Below are 18735 nucleotides of genomic sequence, written 5' to 3' on the forward strand. Positions count from 1 at the left end.
AAGACACCTGAATTTGGCTGAATTTTTAGACAACTTCATGTGCTTGAGTTTACAAAAATAGTAATACTTGAGAACTGATCATATTCAAAGATTACTGTGGGACAAGATAGGCTGTGAATTTGCAACAGGAATTGTCCATTGCACAGTCTCTCTTCATGTTAAGTGTAAAGTAACGTACCCTATTTTCACTGAAGGGAACTACCTCACGTTTATCACGGATAAGAGGAAACATCCTAGCTTATTCTGTGGCAGGTTTTTTGTATACCTATCTTCTCAGCAGGCATTAATCTATAAGTAGCGCTACAGATCTTCGGTTTGCCACACAAACACTAGCTCGTTCAAACCCAATCCCTCTTTGAAGTGGAGGAATAATTAGAGAACTGCGTTGTGGTTACAAGTAGATGCAGAGGCCAGAGCCACAGAGTTTGGTTTTATAATTTTGAGCAAGCCAATTGACCTTCACACTTTGTTTTTCCATGTCTGCAAAACAAGGGCAGATAATAACTGCCTACCTCATGTGAATATTGTTAACTTCTGCACAACACCGGTGAAAAGCCGTCGCCATTTTACAGAGTGAGAATTAACAGCCGACAAGCTGAGAGTCAGGATCACAGCTCTTAACTTCCTGGCCCATCTTGCTGTTATTCCTCATACCTCATATCATTTCTTCTAATACTTGTGCTCAACATCCAGACTTAGTCTACTGCATACGCTAATCCTTGTTTTTGCACAAGAAGAATCTTTCTTCATAAAATCGAAGATATGTTTACCTTAACATCTTGGTACATATTGCATATATATTCCTGTTTATTCAGCCCCAGAAATGGTTTCCTTCAAAGGGATACTGAAATGGTTCTCAAATACCAGTGTCTGCTGTTCTTATTTGAATAATACTTCCTCCTATATTTTTATGAGATTCACCATCTCTGTACTACATATTTTATCAGTGAAGGATTACTGCATCATCTAAACTTTAAGGGATAGAGGAAGGTATCAGGAGTAGCCTTGATCAACTTAGAAGAAAGAAAATGTTATGTGCAGGGCACTAGATTTCTGTCTGCAGATGTGAACCATTTTCCTGTCCAGATTTTCCTATCTGATCAAATAACACGTAATGATAAATGAGTTTGAAAAAAAGGTAACTTCTGCTTGCTGGCAAGCAAATTGTGCAGGGTGGTGTGAGCAGGAGGGACCTCGTAACCAAGAAAACATAGCTGAAGGTGGCCCACCTCAAGTATATGCACATAAATAAGGAAGTGCCTATGGGACAGCATGATGGGGAAGGCTCTTGCACCTTTTCTGGGAAATCAGCATGACTTGGGTCCTCCCTGAAGTGCCTGTCCATGAATGCACACAGCATGGGGAACAAACAGGTGGAAACAGAGATCTGCCTGCAGTTACAGGGCTACGCTCTCACTGGGATCACAGAGACAAGGTGGGACAGCTCACGTGGCTGGAGTGCTGCCGTGGATGGATACAGGCTCTTTATGAAGGACAGGCTGGGACAGCAAGGAAGCTGTCCCAGGGACAATGGGAAAATGAAATAAGATTTAGTTTGTTTAGTGGACAAAATACACTTGCTCTTTTGGGGACTATCAAACTCCTAATTTTGGGGGAACAAAGTAACACTGAGGAATGTGAACACACTGACTGGGATAATGGAAGCAAGGAACATGCCCACTTCACTACTTAAGCACAAAGTGGCAGCATTTGGAAACCAGCACACATGGAGCTTTTGCTAGCTAGGTCGCATGAAAGGATGGAAGGGAACAGGAGCACTGAAGTAGAGCACAGCACAGCACAAGAAAAGGCAAGGCATCTGGACCGAACTGCAGAGATTTTGCTCATACTGATGTGGGTTTGTTACACCACATGGATACTGAAGGATGAACAAATCATCCATGATCATTGCTCATCCCCATGTGCAGAAAGGAAAATGCTCCCTGACAGAGATGTTCAAAGACTCTAATAAATGGCTGTGCCACTGCAAGAGAGCTTGCCTTGAGGAAAGAGCTCCTCGGGGACAAAACAACAGGAAAGATATTGTGGAGGACTCCCAGCAGCCAGCCTGGTGACCTGGCCTGCAATTTCACTGCAGAAGGGACACGTTCAAGTCTGAGCTCAAACACAGCTGGAATTTAACCCCAAAACCTGGCCACGCAAAGAGCTACAGATTCAGATTACAAGTACGTGTATTCTTAATAGTCCTGCAGACCTTCTAGGAGGCACTGGGCAAAACCATGTGTAGGACTATACATTAAGACCACAGCCCAGACAAACCGGAGTGGTAAAGATGAAACAAAGGATTGCCTTCAGACACATTTCAACAGGCAGTCTGTAATGTGTATTTTAGCCAGGACTGTTACACAAAGTGCAAGGTTTGTTCTTGTCTCTTCGCATTTTCCCTCGCAATAGCTAATATGCTCCACAGCTAATCGGGCTGTACGTAGCTACCAGAATTTACCCTGAAGTTGCAAAGGTAGTAAAAGCAGGTATTGAAGAGCGAAGTGCATAACATTTCTGGACGACTCCGCTCAGGCTGTGGAAGAGGGTGCAGTTAAACATACATATGTACATTCTTACACACATAAACAACAAAAAGGCGCCCAAGGAAAACCAGCAAATGCCTCAAGATAAAATGGAAGATGAGCCAGTGAAGGTCATAACTGTACTCAGGGCAGTTTTTGGAAGCAGATTACCTTGGTGATAAATCTATGCCATATTTCACCAAACTTAGCTTAGACTTTAGAAGGAACTAAGAACCAAACAGAAAACAACAGGGGTCTTCAGGATATAAGGTGTTGCAAATCCCCACAGTTGGTGAGGGTTTAACCTAGCAGGAGGCCACTAAGACGGTAGCTTTATTGTTTCCCAGTCCCCTCCCTTTTTTCAGTCACCTCTCAATAAGGTATTCCTTGGTATTTGCCCATTCACACTTCTGCTCCTGTCAAATTGTAGCACCATTTATCTTCTGAAGAATGACTTCTCCCCCACTAAAATTTCTGGCAGACAGTTTAACTCAGTGGTGGTGAACTGACTTAAGTGGAACTACAGGAGCTTAAGCCAAGTAAGGATTTGATCCTACATATAAAAATTTCTACTTCAGTACTGAAAATAAATGGAGTCCTTCCATGGAAGGTATTCTATGAGAATCCACCCCAATTTAAATCTCTCTCTCTTTTTTTTTTTTGGAAGTAGTATTACTTCAAAACAAACACACAGCGCCTCTGCAATGATGCCCTGGATTACAGGCTTGAAAATAAGATTGCTTTCTAATATAAAATATTCTTCTATTTCTTGGAAGTTCAAAGAAGTTAGTTGTGGAGTGGGGTATCAAGAGCTTCATTAGCATCTATTTAAAATGACTGCCTTACCATATGCCCCCAAACCAACTTTTTACAGCTTTGTTTGTGTATACCCACCACCACATTAAGGCATTGCAATTCTACTGTAACACTGGATGTTCCTTAGCTAACTGTAGACAGAGCAGATCAGCAATTCCAGGGGGGCAAGGCAGTGGCACGCAGGGAAGGACCGACGCTGGAAACACAAAGTATGGCATCGAATCCATCCTTTGCAATTGCGACAAATGTCCTTATTTATCACAACATGCTCTTCCTCAGAGAACGTCAATGTCTTCCACTGAGCTGATTTTGTGGTATAGAAAATGTGCAGAGTTAGGTCTCCAATCAGCCATCCCCAGCCCTGTCAAAGTAGCCTCAAGTTGTGTTTTAAAAATACAGGTGCCCCCCCTTCTGGCCAATAAGCACTCCCAAAAGTGTTTTCACAAAACATTTCAAGTTAATTAGGTTTGTTTTAGGATATAAATTCTCAGCAAAAGCATACAACTTCCATGAAGTTTCTGAACAGTTCTACAATTGTTTAGGAAAAATGAAGATTTTTCTTTGCCTGATGTAATGCTATATTCTGGGCTAAATACGTTCAGCCATCAATTATTCAAGATAATGGGAAGGTTATAACAATTCTAACAAAACAAAACTATGGCTATTACTAGGTATCTCAAGACCAGGCTTCCTGTAAGCTTCCAGACCCAAAAGGCTTATTTGGTCAGGAGTGGTGCCAGTTCAGAGCACATAAATGATATAGCAACAACAGCGCAGTGCTCTGCCACAGCGAACTAAATGCTTTTTAACCCAAATGGGGCTGTGCACAAACCTCTTAGGTGGGTAATCACCTGGCTGGTTAGCCCTCAGTCTAGATAATCAGATCACCAATAAAAGTTAGGTAAATGGACTTTATGATGCCCAACACCTGAACTTAGGACTTGGAAGGAAGCCTGCCGAAGGCAGGATAAGAGCTGTTATACTGGTGGTGACACACAAAGCTACCAGGTATTCACGCTGGTGGGCTGCTATAAATTCATCTGCTCCTACTAGCTGCTGCTTTCCAGCCATTTCCTTTCTTGGTCAAACAGATACTGAAAATGGCCATTACAGCTGCTAGGCACCTCCTTCCTTTCTCAGAAGGCAGTGAAGAGCATGTGACAAGGAAGCCCTACTATACCCCTTTAGCACCACTTCTTCTTATAGTTTGAGGGTGAGGGTGTGAATGAACACAGAAGCTGAAATAAAACCAAGGTAGTCATGCGCACCAATAGCTACTCTGAAGACTGTTGCTGGTATAAAAAGCAGTCATTAAAATGTCTGTAAGTGACTTTTCAAAATAAATCTCACAAATGCTAAAAATACCTGTTTTCATGCCACTTGGATAACAACATTCAGTAAGAGGACAACAAGCTGTGAATGAGGAATGTGAATGTGACTTCTGTACAAGTCAGGTCTTTTCATTCAGGACCAGCATACGTTTCAGAAAAGCAAACTGTGGCTTTCCTCCTCTCCTCTGGTTAAGGGAAATTTTATTTCAGTATAGTTCCTTATATGATTTTCCTGACATTGAAATGCTAAATAAGAATATTAAAAAGTTATTTTTCAAGTAATTTTCCCTACCTGATGCAGTCATAAAGACAGGATAGAAAATACCTCCACAAGTAATGTCACAGTTTAGTGAAGCCTCAATGAAATTTCATGGCAGAAACGAAACCTAAACAACATTGAAAGATATAATCTACATATGGCATGCACATATTTCATACCAATAGTCTTCTGGCTTTTAAAAGCAATGCTAGCAAACAGGCAAACTAAACCATTAATTAAAAAACAACAACATAAAACCCACAGTTCCGTGCTACAAAATTTGAGGCCAGTGGACAAGTTGTTCATCATCTGTATCCTCACCTTCAACACATCAATAAGGAGATGTACTAAACTGCTTAAGTGGCAAATCTTGTATTTAAATCAAAAGGATGGTTACTCTTGTGAATTCAACACATCTGCAGAGCCAGGCCGTGGTCTGATACATGGTCCTTAACATACCTATACAGTTAATTTTAGCTTTTGTCCTATGATGTTCTCCTCTTTGTAATTGCTACAATTTTTCTACATGAAAAATTAAGTAAAAAAAGTATGAAAATGTCAGAATACCTGATTAATTATCTGCTGTTGCAATTTTTCTCCAGACACTGAAAGAGAATGAAAATAATTAGTTTGTACATATTTTAATGGATACGATCACACACATGTACAACAAAAATGGTGAAGTCAACAAAAAAATCAAACAAGTTCTAATTAAACAGTACAGTTTAACATGTATAAATGACTTCGAAAAACCTTCAAAATGGAAATCCACCTTAAGTGGTGAAAGAAAAAACAACCGTTCTTAATCAAGATGTCATAAAAAGAAGGCTGAGGTAGGAAGCCAGTCTTACTAGCCTGGTACTCCACAAGGCATTACAACATTCAATGTGAAGACAATAAATTTCAAATATGCGCTAAGAAGCCCCTTAATTAACTTTGCAAGATGCACTGCTGCAGGAATACGCGACTGAGACACTGGCAGCATCCAGCTCTGGATTTGAACGTCTGAGGAGAAAAGTGGACTCTGCAGCTAACCGAAGATACAAGTTTGCGCACGCGTGATGACTGAAGTTAGCCACCAGCCGGCTCAAAGAAGAAACCCTACCCTGACAATCCGGCACGAAGTGGCGAGTTGAATTATGGCCTTGCTCACCTGTCCTGGCCGCCTTCTGCAGCGGTGCTCAGCGCCGCTGAAGACACGACCAAAGCCTCGGCAGAACACTGCTCCTCCTACAACTGCCCGGGACCCTACCAGCAATGACATCTCAAACCTATTTTTTCCTTTCAGATCCAAAAGGACAGCACTCTGGCCTCATTAGCTGCTACCATGCAGTAGCTGTCAGAAGAGCAGCTGGTTTCAATTACCCTCCCTTTGCTATCAGAGACCATCTGCACATATCAGGGAAAGTCAGGAATTTCACACTTACCTATCCAGCTAGGTCTACATGTATCCATCAGAGTTTTTTGGGGTAATAATGATAGGACGCTCTTTACAACTTGTCACTATCACTATTAACTGGCAGAGGAGCCTATTTCTGCATAGCACTGGTGGCTGCCTCCTTCTGGACTGTAAATGTTGCTCCATTTCAATAGAATTTCTTTGTACTGCTGTGTGGCATATGATACAGTTTTTAAAACCAGATGAAAAGATTTTAAAGTGTTAAAACATAACATAAAAATATTGTTAGTTAAATAAAAACCATCTTCCCTACTGGTCCCCGAGAATACTCTTCTCAAGTAAAGCACTATGGATGATTTAGATAAAGATAGTCAATTCAGGCTATCTTATAAGATTGTCTCTTATGATAATTATTTCCTGAAAGGTTGTGTTGTGTTTTTGTTTGCTAAATATATATAAAAAAAATACTTTTTTGGCTCCAAGAAATAAAAAAGAAATATTGATGGGAGACTTCCCAAAATGTATTCCTTTGTTCACTGAGATCATCTTTGGGAGTAATGGAATTTATTCCTGTAACTAATTTTTTAACCAAATAGATTGTTGGTAATAGAAGATTAAAGGAATATGTGTTTTTAGCATTCTCTAATGATATACAAGTTGCTAGGAAAGCAGTGTGTTTGAAATCTCTGGTTAGATCAACACTATTTTGCTCAAAGGTTTGTGGACTTTGAATACTGATGCTTTCCTGTTTCCCAGTACATTTGTTTTTAGGCTATTTTGATTCACTTTAAAGGAATTTTAATAACTTTCTGTTGACAGCATGGACAGCTGGTCTTGAGAATTAGTGAAAATTCACTTGCTGACTGAGGAAGGAAGTGACATCAATGAGTTTCTAAAGTCAGCCCAGAGGGAAAAGTGAGCTCTGCAACAGTAGCCTTTCATGCCATTGTGTTTACAGTGATGCCTCAAGATGCAAATTGCAATATCAACCAAACCTGTGGTTTCTACCTCAGACAAATATAAAAATGAACAGAAAGACTGGGAAAGACCTTTCTGACCACTGCTGACACTGTTAAGAAAAATGTGAAGAATTTATGGCACCATTCATAGTTCTTTCTTTTGGCAATTTAAATACAACAGTACCAATGAAAAGGCAGTTGCCTAAACTTATGATATACTAGTAATGACGACATGGGTTAAACAGGACAGAGATTGACTAGCCAGTTAAAGATAGAAAGGAGATCAAATTCAAGGTCACCAGCAAACTGACTACTTATTCTCCATTTATTCACTACATGATCCTTGTCCTCATCACAGAACAACTCAATGAATTTGGCATAGTCAGCAGTACGCTCAGAAGAGGCCAAGGTCCATAATAACAGAGATGCAGCAAATTAAGGGGGAAATATATTGGCACCATTATATCAGGAAGCTTGCAAAATACTGGTGTGTACTGTACTTTTAAGGAGAAAAGCTACAAAAAAGTGAAAAAAACCCCATGAACACACAAAACAATACCTTCTTCTTCCTTAGCAATGGAATAGTCTCTTATTTCCCTCTTCCTCATTGCTAATAGATCATCATCAAGTTTGAAAAAGATATTCCTTTGAAAACAGCAGCTACCAAATAAAAACGTCCCTCTAGAATGCAGCTTAAAGCAAAAAAAGGATTTTAAAAGGCCCAATAATGTTATATCTTAATATAGATCCTTAAAGGATCCTCCACACCAAACACACAGCACTAAAAGGGGTTTCAATTTTTGGCTGACAACAACAAGGGAAGTAAAAGGCTTTGCTATTGAAATTAACCACAACTTTGTTTCTCCTGCCTTTTTTTTTTTTCTTTTTTTATCCTCTGATTACACATACAGTAACTAGTCACTGATCTGTAATTTATATATCACAGCCTCATTTTTGAGAAGGATGCTTCTGTTTAGGTGCCTTGTCATTTATAAGCCACCCTGCTATCATTCAGTAGAAGCACTGGAGAAGTTCCACTAGAGAGACAGCTCCAAATTTAAAGAACATGAGGCAATCTGACACAGATAAAACCAAAATTTTCAGAACATGTAAGCCAGTCCCATAGGCAACACCTGGGTTAGTCTCAAGAAATTCACATCATTCTTGAGATGTTCCAGAAGTTTCATTACCTGTAGACCTACACACACTAAATTCAACTTTTATATCAGTTTCTCCAGAGCCACTGTGGTGGCACCTCATGCAAGGTGAACGAACGCATGAAAATCAGACTAATTGGGAAATTTATTGCCATCTGGAAATCTGTATGGAAGTCGCACAGTAGGTAGTCCATGTAATCCAAAAGGCACATCTTCCACAAATCAGATTACATGTGAATGGACTCTTCTCTTCCTATATTTTTCCTAATACACTAAAAATTGCTTTTTCTACCTGTCATCTGGCAAACTGTTCCTAAATCAGCTCAATAGTGCCATCTGACCAGACTTGACGATACATGCAAGTCAGAAGGCCTTAACCATAGACAACCATACACCATTGATACATTTAGTCAAAAGACATATATTTACCAGCACAAACGAAGATTCTTGTTGGCCAAGACTCTATTCTCCTAACACTAATTGAGGCTAAACTGGTGCCACTAGGGAATCGTGAACTGGAGAAACAAAGCTACCCCAAATTTATTTTTAGTGATTTGCTTTTTCAATAACACTAAAGCAATGTTTCTCCATCCACAAAAAATGTAAAATACCACCTTTATTTGTTTTTGGATGATTGAAATAAATGGCCTCCTTGGGTTGACCTCAAGCTGTATCACTTAAGAAAAAAAACATTTACAACAAACATTCTTTTAAAGATTTATCTGTATTTTCATTCACTAATTAGTATACTAATTCCTGTTTTCAGGGCATCAACATCCTGTTTCCAGGGTTTTCATTTTTTTGCTTACTTCTTATAATATGGAAAATTACCTTACTGAAGGAATAATTTTTGCTCTATAATGTAGCTGACCAATGCAAGACACAAGAACATGTCATAATGGATGCTGTCATGAGGAACCGCAACGCGGACTCTTCAGCCTTATACGTATGACCTACACAGAGAACGCCACATAATTAAGCACACTATGCCCTGCTTACCTCCATACAAAGGAATGTGATATTCATGCAGGTTTACAGATTAATCTGCTGTAATTCCTTTGAATGTTAAACTACTTCCAGCTCAAATATAATTAAGATCACCAGGTATAAAAGATTCAGACTGGAAATACGAGTACAAACAGAACAAATAACAGCTTGATGCTGTTTCTTATGCTCAAGTAGCTGGATGCATTAGGGAACAAACATGCTGTCAAAATCCTTCAGTATATAGCAAAAGGAAAAAAAAGTTTCATTTCAAAAGGCAAACAAGTACTACTGCATTTAATTAGGGTGTAAAATCCTTTTAAACACACTGGTCTGCCAATTTATGTGACGTGACTGCTACAAGTCCTAGGAACAAAGAGTTTCTTTTTTTCCAAAAATCAAATCCCAATTTATACCCTATAAAAACATCATCAACATCAATAAAGGGAAGGCTGTGGAATAAAAAGTCTGGTTCCTTTAGTCTTCAGATAATCCTACTAATATTTTTTGGCATGATGAGAAGAGAGGGGAAGAACAGAAATTCCGTGTCTGTCTCCCTGCGCCCAGTGTCTCAGGATTTCCAACCAGAACGAGAAAAATGGGAAGAATCTCAGAGGGCAAGGGGGACCCTCAGCTCATGAAAAAACTCAGTCTTGCTCTGCAACATCCATAATTGCTTCTCTACAAGTCAGAACGGCACTACAAGGAAATAGGCTTTGGGAAATGAATCTGATATCGTAGTATCAGTTTAATTTTGTTCTTCCAGTTGTGACAGAAACACTAAGAGCTTTTGACTATTTTTACAAACCTAAATAATCAAACAAGAGACCGATGTGTTTGTAATCCATTCTACTTTCATTACTGATTTCCTAACCTATCAGAGCAGCTTCTGAAGAGTGGAAAGAAACCAGAGCATCCATTCATGACCAACTTCTGCAACTCTTTCCAGTGGCCGCAGAGACTAAGGAAAAAGCACTAAGGTTTATTTTTCAGACTCATAACAGGGAAGGTGGGATACAAATTTTTTTTTAAAAGCCTATAATTTGGCACACAAAGACTCTAAAATTTCTTAAGGACAGAACCAAATATTTCCTGTAAATTAATCACAGAATCTCCATGAACCTGATGCAACACAGCTCCTGCAGATGTGCACAGCATTTACATCCTTCTTCTAATATGGAACTCAGAAAACTGAAAATGTTCATTTATAGCACTACCTTCAAAACCTGCTTTAACTTACTTTTGCACTTCTATGGTAATTATGCAACTGAATATGATTAACAGTGGCCTAAAATGCATTAATCACATCTTCATGGTATTGCATAATCCTCCTCAGTTGTCACAACGCTAACTCATAAGTTGCCCTGGCAGTAGGAAACATAAAAAGAAACCCAAGTTGATACTGATTGAACCAAATGAAGGAAAGTTGGCCATCTCTAAACATCGAAATTCTCACAGCATTCCAAGGTCTCCCCAGCTAATTTTTCATGATTACTTTTGATATGAAAACAGACCTTTAATTGTCAGTATCTAATAAGGATGCAGAACTCTTCCCTAGGAGGTTCAAAGGACCTTGGGAAAGCAAACATTTACGAAAGCTCTAGTAGCCAAACATCTTGTGCTGATTAACATACACCATTCAGTTTCCATCTAATGCAGCAATAAAAAAAAAAAAAGGAGGGGGGTGAATGTTCTTGGTCTGACAAAAAAACGTTAGTGTTAATAAGATTGAAGGCCCTCATTCATTAATTCTTTGGGGCACAAGAAGGTGGGGAGGGTGCAGTTCTGTTTTAGAAATCTATGCCTAGACCAAATTCTGCATTGACTAACACTGTGTATATAATTGTACTTAAGACAAGAAAATGCTGGAATATAAATTAATTTAGAATTTGGAGTTTTACCTGCCCTCTCCCTCATCAGCATTGACAAATATTTCCAAATGATACACTATTTTCTTTCAACAAGCACTGCCAGTATCCCCACTATCAGAATTAACAGGCAGATTTTCTTGTAGAAAGTTGCATTTTATACACCTGGTGAAAGGGAAGGCAAAGGTTTGTCACCGTGTTCCTTTAAGAATGGAAGATTTGAGATAATGGAAGCATGCCAGGCAGCACATTTTTATTTTAACATAAGTACGATATTGATATGGTGCTTTGGATTGTTTCCAACTGAATACTGTGCGTATTTTCAATGCTTATTGGCATTCATCTTGTAACTAGCAACAAGAATATTTGTTTCAATTTTGGTTTAGAGCTCACTATTCAACTACTTTCAAATGCTTTTTGTTGTATCTAGCTACTTTATGACTTCTTTGGATCCCTGCTCTCTTAAGCAGCTGAATGGAACAAACCATAGATTCCTAGTCATCTGCAATTAGGCAGGCAAAGATCAGTTAATTTTGGCTTAGCAGGTCCATTTCCTCAAACTTCATCACAATGCATTCCCAATCCTATGGTAAGGACTGCCTCAGCTCTCATGCCACTAACTGCAAGGGCCACTGCTTTTCCATTTGAAATCCCATGGACCAGCAGTCTCCATTTCCATGTTGTCAGTTATGTCAATGGTGCTTTATATTATGATCGTCTAGAGGAAAGGTCACCATCTGTTAAAATGCCTTCCTGACTCTGCTCCAGTGTTAAGCTCAACTGTTCATGCAGCTATCTTCCACAAAACAGATTTCTGGGCTTTGACTCAAAAGTAGTTACCTCCACCTGTCAGCTGGTCCATGGTAGCTTCCTGTATTGAGGCTTTCTCTTTGTGTCAAACGAGGGATGGTTGACCCTGATTTTTTTCCACTGAAGGAAAACTATCTGGCTTTTAGTATGAGAAGAGTAAGGTAAGAGCTCCTCTACAAGAAAAGACTATGGAGAGCAACTAGCGCATGTGCACTTACATACTCACAGACCTCGCGCATAAATAAAGCCAAGGACGTATATACTGCTAGTGCTTTAAGGCAGCTGAAACTCTGTACTGCACTGACATTAGGGCTGGAACTTTGCAGCAGTTTGGCTTCAGTGTTGGGTTCCTGCTTGGTTTCTGTCCACATTAAGAACATATGGCTGCCCTCACCCAGAGGAGGAATGTGACTGCAGCTGAAATTTGCAGTCACATTAACTCTGTTGAGGCAAGCCACATGGAGCCGTGATCTTCATTCTGGCATATCCCAGAGAGGGTCAGCTGTCTGTCACTTGTAGTAAGGATGGTCTGAAGTCTGGCTCTGAAACACACCATCCCCATACAATCTTAATTTGAACACCCTGTAAATGGCCAAGAAAGATAAAGGCACCAGAGCTGAGGGCAAGCATCACACAAGCTTCTACAGGGTTATGCCCACAGAGCCTTTGCCTTGACTCACCTGCAAGGACAACTGCACCATAAACAGCAGCAAAGCTCCTCTGGTCTGAATCAGAAGCACAAATAACTTCACTGAAATTATTCCATTTGGAAGTAAAATATTCCCCAATAAGAATCTAACTCTTGCTCACTGGAAAATGCTGCTCACACTTAGAGGGAAGGTTATATGTAAGACAATCCTGCAGGTAAAGAACAAGGGGAAAAGGAAAGGTGGCAGCAAGCAGCCCTCTGAAATAGAAAATTAACAACTGTAAAACTAAAAAAAAAAATTCTAAACAAGGTAATTTTATAGTGAAAGATAACTAGGAGAAAGGCAGAGAGAAATAAAGCTAAAACATAACCTTTCCTAATGCATGGTTTTGAATTAAGATTGGTCAAATACAAAACAAAAACCTATAGCAATCAGTCGCTGCGGGGAGTACAAATTTATCTACGTTTTGTTTTGCGTATCTAGAGAATGACCTTTCGCTACCAACTCTTGTGCTTGAATTCAGCTGCAGTTATTCGAAGTCATTTGTAAAAGGTCATCCATGGATAAGAATATAATATGAATCCAAGATGCACAAGGGTTCAGGTTTCTGCTATTTTGCCTTGCACCAGTCAAAATAAAGTGAGGAGGGAGGAGGAGGGTGGGAAGCTCAAGCACCGCTACAGATTTGGTTCCCAAATGGATTTGAATAGTTTGAAAACACTGTTTAATATAACTAGACTATTTTCAATACATGAGTATGAAATACTAGAGTATACACAACTTTAATGTTTGTCATTGATGACTACATTACTGAGAGAAATTTTACCAAATAAAGCTATCTATTTGCTTTTTGTAATTTGAGTTAAATTTTGATAACTATGGCACTGTAAAACCTCTTCATAAGACAGAGAAATAGTGGGAGGAAAAGCTTATGGAAGCCCAGTTTTTATAGTTATAAAGAAATATGACTCTCCAGCTAAGACAGAGGTTTATACACATATTAAACATCTGTGCCTGTATTTCTGCATATGAACCTTCCTTTATTATTGGATTTTTCGAAAGATAGTGGATGGATGATGTTTTAGGGAGCACTTTAAAGAAGAACCTGTAAGAATATACAGCAATTCTCAACAAGAAGAAAACTCAATAGATGTACATAACAACATTTCTGGAACACCAAAAAACATGAGAAAATTTAGACTATGTCCTCCATATCAAAAAGGTAGCTCACTTGGGGGGGGGGGGGGGAGAAAAGGATATAATATTTACCTGTAGAAGTAAAAGCAAATTTATATAAAAAAATAACTGAGAGTAGTTATTTCATCAGAATCTTACGAGACCACCTCCCCAAAAATCTCTAAACTACTCTGAAAGCCAGTCTGCAAAGGATTTGCCACCGCTACACGAGGGCACATTTAAGCTTTTGCAAAAAATTTCTTGTGTGTGTATAATGTCTTTAAGGACAAAACCTGCAGCCCGAGCTTTTGGTCTGCCCTACCACTAGCTTTTCCCAGCTGAGCAACACCTGAATGCTCATTGCACATGCTGCAGCTAATCGTAACCACGTCCTCTCCTGCAGGTGAAACACCCTGATGCTCCACGCCGTAAAACAGCGCCATGCTCTGCTTTGGCAGGGGTCTCTCGCTTACTTTAGAAATTCCAGTTCTGCCTCCCTCTGAGCACCATCGTCGCTGCGCCAGCTCAGGCGCTGGCAGCGCTCAGACGCGCAAAGCAGCGGGGGTGATGCCGCAAGTTCGGCTGGAGAAAACATTATGAGAACTGAACTCACACGTGTCACTGCAAACGTGGTTAAATGTCTCCTTTTAATTAAACGGAGACTGAAAATAACAGCGGTAAGGCAGTATCAAATACCCAGAAACTTCGAAGCACCCCAACGGCAAAACCATAAATGATGTACTGTATCAATTCGATCACTTGGGCAGAGTCTAAATAGACGTTCCTATGTACGGCACACCTTTTTCCATGCATAGAGGGGAAATAGTCAAACAGGCTTCAAAGGCACACCTGCAGGTTTTGCACACACAAGCATTTTCTGTCCACAAAACGCAATACTGCTGTTCACAAAGGACTGTCTGTACATACCCAAAAGCTGGTGCTTAGGTACAATTTGCATCCATAAAGTGTGCAGGTGCTGGTTTATGGAGACCTACGAGAAGAACGTGACCGCACAGCACACAACTACCATCTACAGCTCAGCCTTCAGACAACAAGCTTAGTAATCTTCCCGTTTGCCACCACAGGATGTAAACATGCCAGACCCGAGAAGGAGAGAGAGATTACAACCGAAATCACAACTGCATTCAATGATGGACAGACTGATTTAAAATGCATGTCCATCCAGTCCTAGTTTGCAGTCCCTGCCTGTATATTAATACTTGCAGGGATGATGATGCCCTGAACAGAGGAGAAGATTAATGTACCTTCTACAAGGGTGAAAAAGGAATTCCGAAAGAATCCTTATCACCAAGTGACTAAATTAAAATATTTTCTTTATGACTGAAAAATCACGCCATGCTTATTCATCCCCAGTGAACTGTATTCTTCTTCACTCCATTAAAAAACAATCATGCGTGCCTGACATGAATCAGCACGTGAATTACTGACCAAGTTAGCTTCAGCAAGTACGAAGTGACATATTCATAATTTGGTGCCATTATTCACATGTAAATTACTAATTTCTACTGAATTGAGCACTCGGGAGCAGACATTTCTCTTTGCTTCTGACAAGGACACCTAGTCAATGTTGCATCTGATTATCAACAGAACTTAACTCATTATGGGCATATTGCTAATTGCAGGCGGAAGCTCTTTACATATTCCCACAGATTAAGGGAAAAAGGCATATTTCCATTTAGCTCATTATTACTATTTATTTGTAACTAGATACAATTCTGTATCTAAAAACCTAATTAAAGAATGTGAAAGGAAACACAAAGGAAATGGGAAAAAATTCTCTTCAAATTAGAAAGTATTTTGGATCAAAGCCACACTTATTGCTATTTTTTAAATAAGAAATGAGGAGAGAAAAAATGATTTGACAGGACTGAATTTCCTACCTTTTCAGAAATCTAGAAAAGAAAACATGATGATTGAGCATTCCTCCTGCCTTCCTTCTTCCTTTGCCCCCCAGAAATTCTGGGCACCAAGAACCTGTTGCTACAATTAAACTGATCTATCTACTTTCAATTGTTTAGAATATAACAGGTAGGTCCAGGTATTACAAGTATATGAGAAGTAAATCTTCAGAAAAAGTAATTTTTTTATCTTAATGTTGCTGGTGGAGAGTCATAATGGACAGTATTTTTGTAATGGATGGTTAAATAGATGCACAGCTAGATACTCTGAAATAGCAAAGTCGCAGACAACTCAGAGTTTCAGATTTCTTCCATTCATACAAATGTTTCAGTATTGTATTTACTTTCAACAATAATTTTTCTCACTCTTGATTACAGATAACTAGCTCCCAGGACAACAGAAAAAAACCCCAAAATGTAAGACCCTCTGATTGCTGCCACATAGCACCAAAGTTAAGTTAAATATACTAACATAATCACTAGAAAAACAGAAAGTAGCCATATCGATCACCTCAGGGCTTGGTTTCACAATCAGCTTAAGCTGCTGGAGGCCTGGCAAAAAAGGACGGCCCTGCCCTCGCCCCTGCCATAGCGAAGTGCGCTTACTCCTTCATTGCGCCAGCACAGGGGCACCTGCAACACGTGGCCAAGAGGCTTCACAAACCTGAGTCAGCCAAAAGTTCCCATCTTGCTGAATAGGCTGATTTTCACCCGTACCAGCTCTGATCCGCCACGCGAGCGCTCTGCCAGCATACAGGAAGGAGCAGATGCGGTGGGGCAGACTGCAGAGGCAAGCAGAAGCCCCTGTCTGGGGAAGCTCACAAGCAGATCAGCACAAACCCCTTGTAAATGCACGTCCCGAGAGCCCTCATCCATTCAGCTGCTACCGAACCGCCGGTACCAGAACACCGACCCTTGTCACAAATGACTGAACGGTTCAGATGAGCAGCAATAACAAAGCAAGCCCTCTGCCTGCTTGCTATTTTCCTTCAGCACATGCATCACACTGGGCTCCCTCCCCCCCCTTTTTTTAAAAACTCAGATACACAGTCTATTTGGATTTCTAAAAGGTATTTGATAAGGTCTCGCACCAAAGATTTCTTAAGCAAACTTAGCAGGCACAGAATTAGAGGGAACATTTTTGCCTGGATTAAAAAAAGAAAATGGTAGGAACAGATAGGAAATGGAACAGAGGAATTAATAGTCTATTTTCACAGTGGAGGAAAATCACCACTGGAGTCCTGCAGGCAGCGAGAAAGGACCCATGCTGTTCAACATATTTTTAAGATCACTGAGAAAGGGACTGAACGGAGAGATGACAACATTTGCAGATGATATTAAGTTACTCAGGATAGGAATGATAGAGGCTACAGAACTTTACAAGACTAGGTAGGTAATAAAACGACACCTAAAATTCCATTTATGCAAACTGATGTGAAATAGGGAAAAGCAATTTTAATTTAAACTCAAAAATGGTGGATTTTGAACTGATCATTACTACTCAGGAATGAGATCTTGGGGAGGTAATAGTGCTATGTGAATATCAGCTTGGTGCTCACAACAGTTGGAGAAACCCAACTGAATACTACCAAAAAAACAAAAGAAACCATTATATTACTGTATATATGCACACCGGCATCTTGAATATGATATGTACAACTGTTGCTATATGCAATTCTGATCGTTCCATGCATGGGAAGGAGGATGTGAGGGAATTGGAAAAGGACAAAAGAGGGTAAGATGGGTGGATTTACCATAGGATAGCTTGCACATGAGCAATAGCTAAGAAACCTGGAAAAGCAATGATCCAGAGGAGATATGATAGAGATCTGTAAAATCATAAGTGACATGGAAAGGGTGAATCAGAACTGACTGTTCACTGCCTCTTCTAATGCAAGGCCAGGGGGCATCAACTGAAGCAGGCAGATGGCAGGTTCAACACAGACACAAGGAAGCAGCTCTCCACGCGGCTGGGAAAGGAAACGCTGGCAGGGGACATTACGGATTATATGGATTCAGGGGACAACTGAAGAAGCTGAGAGAAGGGAAATCCTTTGGGGATTAATAAGCAAATAGAAACTACCTCTGGCGCAGGAAGTCCCTGAATCACAGACCATTGGAGTTTGGGAAAGTAATGGGAGGCCCCAAGTTTAAAACTCTTCACAGTCTGGACATCCTCAGCAGGTATGCCCGTCAGCTTAACGATGCGTCAAACCGGCGACAGGCAGGCAGGAGAGGACTGAAGTTGTGCTCCTTATCTCATACCTCTCTGAACAGCAGCCATAAGTCAGATAACAACTTAAATCATTCTCAGCTCTTGATGCCTGGACAGGCAAAGTGTTCACAGGGCTGCTTTCTACCAGTAAGGCTCTCTGCAGATATAAAAGTTTTCTTCCAGCCATGCCAAGAACCCCTAAACTGAGACAGTGCTGAGCAGGAAAACAACCTGTTTATATCTAAGCTCTTCAGGTGTCACAAGCTGAAAGTTCATCCTTGGCTTGTTGTGCTTCCGTGGACCAAGCTAGGGGGTGGTCTCCGAGCAATGCTCTTTTTATGATCCTACCGTTCACTGTTAGAGCACATAGAGGAGACCTGGGCTGAAATCTGTCCTTTGCTGAAGTGACATAAAAATGACATCTACCTGGTTTGGGAGGAGATGCCCTAGCTCCCCACATAGGCTCAGATAGGACTCTGCTGACCTCTCCCATCGAGCTGATATATATGCTTTGGACAACAAGAGGCTGAGTAGTGTTTGAACCAGTTTCCAAGGAAAGGGGGAAAAAAGCCTAACTGAATAATGAAAATATCAGGCTGTGCGTGCAATGTTTAGGGATAAGTGAACACAAGGACTTGAGTGACTTCTCAAAGTTACTAGGAAG

General features: G+C 40.2%; 1 protein-coding gene across 10 annotated transcripts in view; it reads right to left on the reverse strand.

Moving 5' to 3' along the window:
• Positions 1 to 18735, reverse strand: part of CHST9 (carbohydrate sulfotransferase 9) — a 94098-nt gene that overhangs the window by 13597 nt on the left and 61766 nt on the right. For 5 of the 10 annotated variants that reach the window (XM_064507342.1, XM_026095958.2, XM_064507343.1 and 2 more), the window contains one exon: positions 5502 to 5539. The exons of 1 other annotated variant lie outside the window; for it this stretch is intronic. In XM_064507342.1, coding sequence (XP_064363412.1) covers positions 5502 to 5539 — 38 coding nt within the window. Of the gene's footprint in view, positions 1 to 4967; positions 5062 to 5501; positions 5540 to 18735 lie in introns of all 10 variants that reach the window. 4 more of the 10 variants (XM_064507346.1, XM_064507345.1, XM_026095959.2 and 1 more) reach the window with 1 other exon arrangement.

The sequence above is a fragment of the Dromaius novaehollandiae genome, chromosome 2, assembly GCF_036370855.1.
Source record: "Dromaius novaehollandiae isolate bDroNov1 chromosome 2, bDroNov1.hap1, whole genome shotgun sequence".
NCBI classification, from domain to species: Eukaryota; Metazoa; Chordata; class Aves; order Casuariiformes; family Dromaiidae; genus Dromaius; species Dromaius novaehollandiae.